The sequence below is a fragment of the Leucopleurus acutus genome (genome assembly GCF_964270905.1).
Source record: "Leucopleurus acutus genome assembly, chromosome: 16".
In the NCBI taxonomy this organism is placed as follows: Eukaryota; Metazoa; Chordata; class Mammalia; order Artiodactyla; family Delphinidae; genus Leucopleurus; species Leucopleurus acutus.
The window spans coordinates 72,469,641-72,482,975 of NC_139158.1; the positions used below are offsets into that span (position 1 = coordinate 72,469,641).

Genomic DNA, 13,335 nt, shown 5'->3' on the forward strand with positions numbered 1-13,335 from the left:
CTAGGCAATCTTCATGATTCCTACCAACCCACCTCCCACATTCCGAAAGCCAGAATTGTGGTCAGATAGCTTCATGGATTTTGTGAAGCAGTGTCTCATAAAGAGCCCTGAGCAGAGAGCCACAGCCACTCAACTCCTACAGGTATGAATCACCCTGGGGTGCTGCCTCTTCCTGTTTCATTCACAGGCTGACCAAAAGATGCTGTTAACCCACCTACATGGAGATGGTAAAGAGGTATAAAATATTCCGTTTGAATGTAACTGCTTAGAAAAGACATAGAGGATAAAGTTAAATCATTGAACAAGATAATAAGAAAATACAGGGCCCTATGGAATTAGAGAACAGGAACTGACATTTATTGAGCACCTACTGTGTGCTAGATACTTTGCATGTTGTGCCATTTAATCATCACATACACCCTGTGAGAGAGGGGTATTAATTTACTTTTATAGGTGAGAAAATGAAGATTTAGAGAGTTAACTCATTTAGAGCCACTTAGCTGGTAAACAGCGAAGCCAGGATTAGAACCTAAGTCTTTTTGATCCCAAAGCAGGAGTTCCATTAAAGATACCCAGTTCTGACAGAGAACTGGGATCAATGGTAGGTGCTATTGTAGCTCAGGGTGGAAAGAGGCCACTTTGGACTAAAGATACCAGGACTGCTTTCCTGGAGGAGGTAACCTGTGTGCTTGGGCCTTGAAGGATGGGTGGGGTTTGGCAGGCAGTGTGCTTAATAGTTAGGAGCTTGGGTTCTGGAGCCTGTCCTGGGCTTTGAATCATAGCTCCCTGTTTGCTAGCTCTGTGACCTTGGGCAAGCAACATAACCTCTCTGTTACTTTAGTTTTCTTATCTATACAGTGGAGATCAAGTACCTGCCCCATAGTTGGTTGTGAAGATTAAGTGATATAATGTGTATGACTTTGAACAATGCTTTACACATATCAAAGGTAGTATATAATGGATTTGACAAATACCTGCTATTATTACTGAGCTAGGCCAATGGTTTTCAGTCATGTCAGATCCAATGCCCCCTTTTTATAACCAATGCATATATTTTTTAACATTTATATAACATTTATAATCCTTTTGGAATGAAACTCATAGATGCTAAAGTCTGTTTATGCCCAAAGTTTAAAAAGGATCAGGGTAATGTTGGTGCTATGATGGAGAAATATAAGAATAATAATTTATAATAATACAAATGTCAATATAGAAATGCTCCAGCTTTTCAAGTTATAGACATAATGAAGTAATGAGACAGCTGTATCTAGCATCATGAATGAGTTTAGATTTAAGAGCAGTAAGAAGAACAGAAACCATTCCATTCAAGAAACACAGGAAAATGAGTGTATGGACACTAACAGAAATCTAATGTTAAGTAATAACAGGGCAGACTCATTTATATATAAGAGGAGGGAAATGATCTTATAGACTTGCCCAGTGGAGAGAACAAGGAAATACGATATTCTTGCAAATGAGCTGGGTCTTATTTCCAAGAGCAGTGGCAAATTCTTTTCCTGCCTGGATGCGGTACTGATGCAGTTTTATGGACAAGATATCTTCTGTATTTCGATCGTACCACACGTTGAGGTATACTGTCCACTTCTAGGGTCCTTGCAAAGACCTTGGAGCCCATATCCTCTGGTGGGTGCTGGGGAACAGAGAATGGATTACAGATAAACACTGAGGGCAATGTCAGAATAAGTTTGGAAAACAATAGGCAATGCTCCCCCGCGCAAAAAAAAAGAATTTCCACATGTAACTTTCACAGTATAAATTTCTTACTGTGTTACAAAGGCAGACAACAAAAATGTAAGATGGTATTAACATTAAAAACTTTAAACTATTTCTATGAAGGAAAGTCAGCAATATCCCTGTGTTTCAAGTATCTTTGCAGATTGAATAATATTGGGGCCTACATCTGTTACATATTAGTGACCAGTTTTAGTATTTCTGTAGTAACTACACTTCGGCACTAGTTGGAAATGCTATAGGACATTGAATAGAAAGAACAAGCAGGAGGAGTAAACTATTCAGTGATTTCTGAACAATGTCTTTATTCCGCTTAAGCCCCCTCTCCAGAATCACCTCCCAAATTACTAGACTTTTCGCTTATCTCTTAAAGAAGTTCGTAGGCATTATTTATCAAAGTGTATATGTACTCTGAGACATTTTAAAGATATGGAGAATTTGCTGTGGTTCGTTGTTGTATAAGACTGTTGCACATGTTACGGGATTACTTGTGTCTCTGCCCCCTTTCCTATGTCCCATGTAGTTTGTGTTCTCCAAACATTGTAGCAACAAGCTCCCAAGATGTTTACAGAACTTCCTCTAGGGGGCAGTGCCAGCCTGTTGAGAATCTCCAGAGTTGGTAGAGAGAAATGGAGGAAACATTCCAGCCAAGCCAGAAAAGGTGGGCTAAGCCTGCATGCACCTGCTCACCATTATAAAGCAAGTGTGGGTTAGCTGTAGTCCAAAGCATAAAGAGAAAGATTAGATTCACTGATTGATTCAACAAAGATTGTCAAGTGCCTACTGTGTGCCAGGCAGTGTTTTGGCACTGGTACCATATAAACCGTCTTCAACTTTCTTGCTAAGCACCCATTTGTCAAGAGTGCCAAAGGAGTGTCCATACTGCGGGATTTAATTAACGAAGCCATGGACGTGAAGCTGAAACGCCAGGAAGCCCAGCAGCGGGAGGTGGACCAGGACGATGAAGAAAACTCAGTGAGTGGCAGTGGCAGGCATTGTGGTGGGCCTCGGGCGTCAGTGCTTGTTATTTCATGATTGCCAGCCAGGTAAGATGAGTTGGAGATGTGGGTTCCACCTGGAACTGGAGGCTCTTCTTGCTGACCGTGTCCTGCCTGGGACCAGGGCTTGCTAGAGGCTTGCTGGGTCTGTGTCTGTTCGTCTCCCAGTGCTTCCTCAGACACTTCCACATTTTATTCTCTTGCCTCCTTATCTTTTCTTCAGTTTAACTTTTTATTCGGGAAAGAGAATGCTCAGGTCTGAGACTGGATTTTCCCAGGCCCTTTTGGGGAGTCTAGGATCCATACTAAATATGTAGACTTTACATATGTGTGATTTTCTTTGGTTGAATAAGAGTACTGTCAATGGAGTATAAGCTTTAAAAATCGTGACCCAATGTCTTTTACACCTGTAACATATATAATATTGTACATCAATTATAGTTCAATTAAAAAAGAGTGCTCTCGGTTCTAGAGAGTTGGGTTTAGAACCCAGGTAAGCATCAAATCCAGAAATATTTGCACCAAGATAATAAGAGTAATTCAGAAAACTCAATCTTTTTTTTTTTTATTGGAGTATAATTGCTTCAAATGGTGTGTCAGCTTCCGCTCCACAACAAAGTGAATCAGCTATGCATACAGAAAACTCAATCTTTTGATCAAATTCGCCCTCATTTGAGATTTCGTCCTTTTCCAGGAGGAGGATGAAATGGATTCTGGCACGATGGTCCGAGCAGCGGGGGACGAGATGGGCACCGTCCGAGTAGCCAGCACCATGAGTGACGGGGCCAATACTATGATCGAACATGATGACACGTTGCCATCTCAGCTGGGCACCATGGTGATCAACTCAGAGGAGGAGGAAGAGGAAGGCACTATGAAAAGTAAGGCTCTGATTAAACAGACTAACTTCGCAGGCAGACGACGCACATTCCAGAGAGAGCAGATTCTCATGGTCCACATGGACTCAGTCTTGAAGCTCCTATCTGTTGTCACAGTCAAAGGAGTAAGAGTGTTGGAGAGTTGGGGCAGCAGTGGAGGGTTCGGGGAGGGAGGAAGCCGGCATGTGGAATCAGAGGCAGGAAAGCATCAACAACAAGAAGGGATTGACTTTCAAACCTGAACGGCCATTCTCTCGTTGAATGTTGTCACTTTTTCCTTCTTTTCCTTGATCTGTGGAGGTGAGCACATACATTTGTTTTTTGTTTCTTTTTTCCAAAGTGATTGTTTATTTTATTTTTGTTTAATTTATAGTGATTGTTATTGATTTAAGTGATTATGTGACTGTTTAATTTATATTGCCCAGATCAATGTATGATGGTTCCAATGGTTCTACATCTGGGCCAGCACTTGGTATGGGCAGGCTTTGTAAATGTAGACGACCTAGTAGGTGTGTAGTGGTATTTCATAGTGGTTTTAACTTACATTTTCCTAATGACTAATGCTTTTGAGCATATTTTCATGTATTTCTTGGTCATTTGCATATCTTCTTTTGCTTCTCCCTCCTCTCCTTTGTGCTTTCATTATTATACATTTTACTTCTACGTAGCACATACGTTGTTTTGATGCATAATTCAAAGTGTAGTGAAATTCTGAGCTATTTATCATACATATTATCTTCAGTCTGTTTTCACGGTACTCTGTGTGTCTAAACCAGACGTACCAATTCTCAGTCAGTCTGTTAAGGATGAATGTACAAATTGAAGAGTCCTATCCAGTCCCTTCTAGTGTAAACCCATCTCTGCTGCTTTTCTTATGCTGCTGATCATTTTTACTTGGCCTATGACTGAGGCCTATCACCTGTGCTCAGTTCCCATTGAAGAGGGCCATCCTTTCCTCTCCCTTCAGTTGTTTCCTTTCCCTTTACCCTGTGCATTACAGACCAAGCCATGGAGAAAAGGAATTTGGGAGTACAAAGTGGTAATAATAATTGAGTTCTAAACGTACAATTTAGCCTGAGCTTTGCGTAGGTTTAAAGCATTAAGTCTCTATGATCTTTTCATCATCTTTTTTTTCTTTCCTTTTACTTTATTTTTAATTAATTTTTATTGGCATATAGTTGATTTACAATGTTGTATTCATTTCTGCTGTGAATCAGTTATACATATACTTATAACCACGCTTTTTTAGATTCTTTTCCTGTATAGGTCATTACAGAGTATTGAGAAGAGTTCCCTGGGCTATACAGTAGATCCTTATTAGTTATCTATTTTATATATTGTAGTATGTATATGTCAATCCCAATCTCCCAATTTATCCCTCCCCTCTCCTTTCCCCCTTGGTAACCAAAAGTTTGTTTTCTATATCTGTGACTATTTCTGTTTGGTAAATAAGTTCATTTGTACCACTTTTTTAGATTCCACATATAAGTAATATTTTCCTTCCTTTTTTTAAAATTTAGAGTTTCTTCCTCGAAACCAGGGACTGATTGGCAAACTATGGTCCACAGGCCAAATCTGGCCTGACACCTGGTTTTAGCAATAAAGTTTTATTGGAACACAGCCATGTCCATTCATTTGCTATTGTCTATGACTGCTTTTGCACTACAAAGGCAGAGCTGAGCAGTCGTGACTGAGACCATGTGGCCCCCAAAGCCTGAAAAGTTTACTGTCTGATCCTTTACAGACAGAAAAAGTTCTCTAACCACTGCCTTAGACCAACTGCTTTGTGATTGATTAATTCATTCAATAAATTTCTCTTCAGTATCCCAGGTACTTTGCTAGATGCTGAGGATACAGCAGGGAATGAAGAAACAGTCCTTGCCCTGAAGGAAGTCACTGTCTAGTCTGTGGGACAGACCATTTAATTACACTTCAGCATATGAAATGGGCTTTAAAACAGAGGTAATCTGAGGGTGTTGGCGAAGCAGAGTGGAAGAGTATTTAATTTAGGCTGGGGATTACTGACAAATTTCTGGAGGAAAAAGGCAGGAAGGTTGGCAGTGAGTAGGGTGGGTGGAGATGTTCCAGTAGAGGGAGCCGTGTCCACAAAGTCCAAGTGGCAGTGAGTTCAGGGCAACTGCAGCTGGTTTATTGCGGCTAGAACACACGTTTCCAGGGCTTTAGATCTCAGGCAGCCCTCTTGAATTTTCACCTTCCAGGTCTGTGTATTTATAACCAACCCTTTGTTTTTGAAGGGAAAAGGTTTTCTTGTTTTCTTTTTTCTATTTTGGGGCCAAGGCTCATCATCTGTGTTTGGCTTCAGGTCAGAATTATACAAATGGTGAAAGAGTAGTAATACTGCTGATGGATGTGTAAATAGATCTAACTTTTCCGGAAGGTAGTGCATATCAAGAGTTTAAAAAATTCAAGCCTTTCACTCAGTAAATTCCACTTCTAGGAATTTGGCCCAAGAAAATAATTGAAGATATAGAGAAATTATATTCTAGCTTTACAAAAGTAAAAAGATAAATTAACATGTTAATATGTACATAGAAAAAAGACTGAAAAAACCATTCAAAAGGCCAGAGGAAAATAAACCAAATATTAAAAGTAGATAATGGGATTATAGGTATTTTAAATTTTATTTATTTTCCAAATTATTTTCTAGAGTTATTATCAGAGAAAAAAATCCCACCAGAAATACTGCCGATATCATAGTGTATCCTGTAAATTAGGACTTTGAATTCTGCATTGCCTTAAGAATCCTTTTTTTCTCCCTTCTTCCTCCTTGCACTGTTTTCTATGGCCTTAAAAATGGATATTTACAAAGAGTTTATTAAAACATTGTCACTACCTGTTAGTCTCTCTTTAAATCCTTATCGAAAATGTGTTCTTACAGTATGTTTCATTCCCTGGACTCAAGATTTGGTGTTACGTAAATTATCGAGTGAATGATACATACTAAATTTATTTTTTCTTTTGCTCTTTTAAGTAGCTAGCCCGTGTGATTTGTTAGGAAGGTTTGTTTTGCAGCAGTGAGCTGCTGACTTCTTTTTGTTGACTCAGAATGCTATATCTTCTGCTTGTTTTAAGGGCTTTAATTATGCAGATGATTATAATCCCTGTGTAACATAACTAGACTGACCCATTAACATGTGTTGTGCATGTACGTGTTATGGGAAATCCACCTTTTTAAATTTAAAGAATTAATTTTGTTCCAAATGTAATTTTCGTATTTTAAGTGCTCATTAATTCAGTGGGTTGTTTGTTCAGTTTCTGAGCTTGGATAGTTTTAGCATGTCTAATGAGAAACATGAATCTTTTATTATAGTCATGAGGGAAAAATCCATTTAAAAACCTCAACAGTCACAGCTAAGTGACGTTAAGTAAACTTAGTTCACAATCTGTTTCAGGTCTTGTAATTCAGTTTTGAGTCACAAGTTAGATAGATTCGCCACTTAATTCTGAGATCTTTACTCATTATTTTAGGAGCTATTGAAGCTTTTCATTATGGAAAATGAAAATATATAGTTACACAGAATAATATCATGACCCCTATTGACATGTAACCAGTTTCAAAAATAACTCACTGCCCATCATATTTCAGCTCTCCACCAAAGAGAATAACAAACTGAATTAATTTAAAGCAGATCTCAGACATTAGACCACTTCTTCATATCGATTTCTAAACATTTAAAGGAGACTATCTGACCGAGCTTGGCTTAGATAATAACTATCTGTGTTACATTGGACAATTCTCTTTCCTTATATGGGCCTCAGTGCCTTAATCAATAAAAATAAAGAGTTATTAATCTTCTTTATTTTCCTTGTCCCTTGTAGCTCTAATTGTTTATAAAAATGATATAACTCATGACTAATATAGAACTGAAGTTTCTACAGGTTAAAATTTGTGAAAATGAATAGGGTTTCACCTAGTACCTTAGAAAAGTTAGATATTTCAAATGCCTCTGTTCTCATTTACTGTATTAAAAATTATTTATACCAACAGTATTACAACAGTATTAATGCACTGTTACAAAAGAAAGTAGTTCACCCCTAAGTCCTCTCACTCCAGCAAAGAACTCCTTTTCTTGACCATATGCCTGTATAGTTCCTATATGGTAATAATTTGCTTAGATATTCTAATTTCTGGTTAATTTCTCCTGAATAAGCATATACATTTTTCATGTTGTTGCATAGTCCTTTTTATATTTATCACACTTAACAGTGTTTTTTGATCATTTACCCATTGCTGGGCATTTTGGTTGTTTCCAGTTTTTCACTAGAACAAATAACTCTGCAGGGAACATCCTACATACAAATTTTGCCTTCCTTTTAATGTTTCCTAGGAAAAATTTCCAGAAGTGTTTGAACAATTTAACGTGCAGGTATTGCCATATTGTCCTCCAGAAGGTTTGTACCAGTTTACCTTCCACAAGGATTAGTAGCAGCTATCAGTATCCTTAGTTTCTTCCCTTTACAGCAATTTCTGCTTTATATTTTCCATTTTTTAAAATCTCTCTGTGCCACTTTCTGGGTGTTAGCCCTGGATTCATCTTCTAATTCTATAATTCCTTTTTGAGCCATGTCTAATCAGCTGTTTGACCCAGACATTGCGATTTTTTCGGTGGCTAACATTTGCTGTGGTCACATGGCTAGTAAACGCGGGAGCTGGGAATTCAAAGAACTCCAAAGTCTATGGTCTTTTCATTCTACTGAACTTCTGATTTGTTCTGGAAGCCTACCCTTATGTTAATGGGCATTAGATCCATAATATAAAACCCATGAAAATTCATGGTAAGACTGGTGCTGGCTTTTGAGGGGATTCCAAAGATACCTTTTTTTTTCTTTTTAAGAAACAGTTGTTTTTTTTTCTTCTTTTTTTTTTTAACGTATATATGTATCTATTCTTTTTGGAATTCTCTTCCCATTTAGGTTGTTACATAATATTGAGCGGAGTTCCCTGTGCTATACAGTAGGTCCTTGTTGGTTATCCATTTTAAATATAGGAGTGTGTACATGTCAAACAATTGTTTTTTATATATAAATTATTTATTATACCCAAGAAGATAGACATTATAACTGTTAATAATAATCATTAATGATTAGGCACTTAATAGCTACCAGGTACGGTGCTTAATCCTTTATAAGCATTTCATATATTTTAATCATTACAACCGTGATGTGTGGCGTTTTCATAGCCCGCCCCCGGCCTTTTACAGAAGCAGAAACTGAATTGCAAAGAGACTAAGTAACTTGCTCGTGATTACATAGTGAGTAACAGAAGAGCCAAGACCTGAAGCCAAATACGTTTGATTTCAAAGCTCATGCTCTTAACCATTATATTATCCTGCTCCTCAGCAGAGCCCCTTTATTAAGTTGTTAAGGGACAGGACCAATGCTCATGTTACAAGGGCATCTGATGGCAAGTCTCAGCTTGCAGTGTCCCTTGCTGGTTGTTTGAGTACCTAGCCTCGCTCTGTGTCTGCCCAGGATTTCCAGACACAAAGGGCACAAGGTTTTCAAAGGGAACCTGCCTCTGATGATTTTGTTACATCTGAGGGAGTATGTTTTGGTTGTGTATATCTGAATCTACCATAAAGAATCAGATTGCGGTTGGAGGGAGGGTTAGAGTGGGGTGTGATTTGATTGCTTTATGAGAGACCCCAAGAATACCTGTCAGAACCATAGAGGTAAACCATGTCCACACTACTTTGAAAACCCGTGCCTGGATAAGCTATCAGTTTGGGGATTTTGGAAGGCTTCTCCTGTTTGTCTGTGTCACTGGGTTTTTTTGCATTAGGACCACAGAAGAACTTTGCCCTCACTATTTGAAGGGCACATTCCTGAGGTGACTTGAGAGGTTCTGTGTCAGTGTCAGGGTTCTTGTACTTTCTCTGGGCCGGCAGAGGGAGCTCTGTCATAGGTTATGAGTTTAAATGGTGTTCCCACTTGTGTCCACAAATCCCCTTTCTATGGAAGGCTTCATTCTAGATCAAGACTGTTATTTATTTATATTTTAACATCTATTTTAAGTAACCACAGCAGCACTAGGGCAATGTCTTTATTTTAGGTAGGAGATTGGATACCTCATACTTGGCAAAGTTCAGATAAGACTGAAGTCAGTTAGAACGTCTCAAAATAGTTTAAACTTTTCCTTTCTCTTCCCACATTTCTCAGTAGACCTTAACCAGAACTGATGTTTTCTTTCTGCAGCGTGGTACCACGCATATAGTTTTGAACCTATCATCAGCTAAAATGGCCCTAACAAAGTAATTGAATACATTAAAAAAAATAAAACTTAAAATTCTTGTGCAGAACTGACTTGGGAAAAGTTATTATTTTTTTGTTGTTGTTTTTGTTTTTTTGCGGTACGCAGGCCTCTCACTGTTGCGGCCTCTCCCGTTGCGGAGCACAGGCTCCGGACGCGCAGGCTCAGCAGCCATGGCTCACGGGCCCAGCCGCTCCGCGGCATGTGGGATCTTCCCGGACCAGGGCACGAACCCGTGTCCCCCGCATTGGCAGGTGGACTCTCAACCACTGCGCCACCAGGGAAGCCCGGGAAAAGTTATTTTATGTATCAAAATAAACATTAACGATGACAGTTTATAGCTTTTCTTGTGTAGCCTCTTTAGTTTTCGTTTAATTTATTTCCATGTTGACTATACAAGTCTGATGCTTACTTTGCGAGTAGCCTTTGCCCTTTTTCTTTTCTTTTTCTTTCTTTTTTTGTTATTGGTTTGCAGTGTTTCTTTATATGTTGGATACTAATTTTTTATTAGTTATGTGCATTGTAAATATTTTCTCCCAGCTTGTGACTTGCGCTTTTAATTTTTCAGGATATTTTCTTAGAAAGCAACTTTTGTTTTCATGAAGTCACATTGGTCTGAATTTTCTTATACTGTATGTTTTTTGTGCCTTCTTTAAGAATTCTTAATAATATATTTAAAAAATTTTTGTTTTATATTGGAGTATAGTTGACTTACAATGTTGTGTTAGTTTCAGGTGTACAGCAAAGTGATTCAGTTATACATATAAATATATCTCTTCTTTTTCAGATTCTTTTCCCATATAGATTATTACAGAATATTGAGTAGAGTTCCCTGTGCTATACAGTAGGTCCTTGTTGATTATTTTATATATAGTAGTGTGTATATGTTAATCCCAAACTCCTAATTTATCCCTGCTCCCTACCTTTTCCCTTTGGTAACCAAGAAATTCTTAATAATATCGTAATAACTTTATATGGTGATAGATATTTACTAGACTTATTGTGGTGATCATTTCATAATGTATGCAAATGTCAAATCATTATGTAATACACCTGAAGCTAACATAATATTGTATGTTGACAATATTTCAATTAAAAAAAGAAATTCTTTCCTACCCAAATGTCTTAGAAACAGTCTCCAGTTTTTTTTTCTAAAGGTTATAAAGTTTTACTGTTCACATTTAGGACTTTATTTAATATATCAGGAATTTTTTTTTAGTTTACAGTATGAACTGTAGTCATCTTATTTTATTCCTTCCATCTGAAAGACTCACTTTCTCCCTCCATTCAGATCTTTGGTCCTGTTACCTTCTCAGGCCTTCCTTGACCATCTATCAAAAATAAATTCCCCTTCCCCTTTTTATTTTTCTTTCAACACAGATTACTCTTGAAATTTATATCATTATTCTTCCATGTAAATTTTAGCATCGGGGGCTTCCCTGGTGGCTCAGTGGTTAAGAATCTGCCTGCCAATGCAGGGGACACGGGTTCGAGCCCTGGTCTGGGAAGGTCCCACATGCCGCGGAGCAACTAAGCCCGCGAGCCACAACTACTGAGCCCGTGTGCCACAACTATTGAAGCCCGCATGCCTAGAGCCCATGCTCCACAACAAGAGAAGCCACTGCAATGAGAAGCCAGCTCACCACAACCAAGAGTAACCCCCACTCGCTGAAACTAGGGAAAGCCTGCGTGCAGCAATGAAGACCCAACGCAGCCAAAAATAAATAAAATAAATAAATTTATAAATTTTAGCATTGGTGTATCAAATTTTGTAAAATACCACTGGGATTTTGACTGAATTGCATTGAATACACAGATTAATTAGGCAGAATTGCCATCTTTATGGTGTTAATTCTTTCTGTTCATGAACATGGTTTATCTTTCCATCTGTTTGGCTTATATCTTCTTTTCGTAGATAACTTTATAATTATATCTATAAAGATGTTTTAGACCTTTTGTTAAATTAATTTTTATGGATTTTTTTTGTTCTAATAGGTTTTCTGGAGTTTTTTTTTTTTTTTATGAAAACAGTCTGTGAATTAGTTTTTCCTTTTGATCTTTATACTTATATATTTTTCTATCTTACTAAGACCTGCAATAATAGAGGTGGTAATGGGCATTCTTGTCTTATTCCTTATCTTAAAGAAAATTCTTCTAATAATTTACCATCAAGTTTGATTTTGTAGTAGGTTTGGTGTAGGTACCCATTATCAGGTCTATTTCTAGTTTAAGAGATGTCTTTTCTAATCAAAATTGTTGTTAAATTTTATTCTTTGATTTTTGAGTTGAACCCTTAGCTGTTTAATTTTCTTGCTTACTAATGTATTCAGGTAACGTAATTTTTTCTCTAAGTTCAGTTTTCACTGCATCCCATAAGTTTCATATGTGGCACGTTGTAAATACTTTTTCCCAGCTTGTGATGCTTTGTGCTTATTACATATTTCTTTTTTAACCCATGAATTATTCAGAAGTGCTTTTTAAAAACCAAATTGTATGAATTTTTTTAACTGCTTATTTTTAACTTTCAATTTCAGAGAATTGTGGCTAAAGATCACAGTCTGTGTGATACCAGGTTTTTTTTTTTAAGATTTTTTGATGTGGACCATTTTAAAAGTCTTTATTGAATTTGTTACAATATTGCTTCTGTTTTATGTTCTGGTTTTTTGGCTGCTAGGCATGTGGGATCTTAGCTCCCCAACCAGGGATCAAAGCCACACCCCCTGCATTGGAAGGTGAAGTCTTAACCACTGGACCGCCAGGGAAGTCCCCGATACCAGTTTTTTGATGTTTTCTTGCGACATTTGTGGCCTAATATGTCAGTAATTTTTAAGTGTTGTTTGTGTGCCTTAGAATGTGTGTTTTCTAATTGTTTGTAGGAATCTATATATATACAGTAGATTTAGCTTGTTAATTGTCTTCAAATATAGCTATTCCCCACTAATTTTTGATACTTGATCTTTTGGTTTCTGAGGGAGATATGTTAAAATTGTTACTCTGTGGTTGTGATTTGTCAATTCTTGTTAATTCTGAGATATTTTGGGGGGGAGGACTTTTATATTTTGAGGTTACATTGTCTGATGCATATAGATTTAGAATTGTTAACTCTTCCTGGGAATTGTTCCTTTTATATTTGACTTTCACACCTTCCCTGAGATATGGGTCCACTAGTTATGAGCTTCCTGCCATACAGAATGAGGAAGTTCAAGTTAAAAGTTCAGCATCTTGTCTAAAGTCACCCTAGATGACAAACCTTTGACTTCTAGTCCTCATTGCTACTGTGGTGGAGGGCTTCTTGTTAAATATTGTGAAAAGCCTGCCTTTCTTGTCTTTTGACACCAGTTTCTAGGATCTTCAAACCTAAGGCTTTTGTGATGTTGGTGTTTGGATTATCAAGACTCATAGCTGTGATAATAGACAAGGTTTTATAGCTAGGTAG

At 37.6% G+C, this 13,335-nt stretch overlaps 1 protein-coding gene across 1 annotated transcript in view; it reads left to right on the forward strand.

The window, feature by feature from the left end:
- The window catches only part of STK4 (serine/threonine kinase 4), an 89,724-nt gene that overhangs the window by 24,329 nt on the left and 52,060 nt on the right, over positions 1–13,335 (forward strand). Inside the window, exons 7-9 of the mRNA XM_082856298.1 lie at positions 5–142; positions 2,599–2,727; positions 3,445–3,631. Coding sequence (XP_082712424.1) covers positions 5–142; positions 2,599–2,727; positions 3,445–3,631 — 454 coding nt within the window. The remainder of the gene's footprint in view (positions 1–4; positions 143–2,598; positions 2,728–3,444; positions 3,632–13,335) is intronic.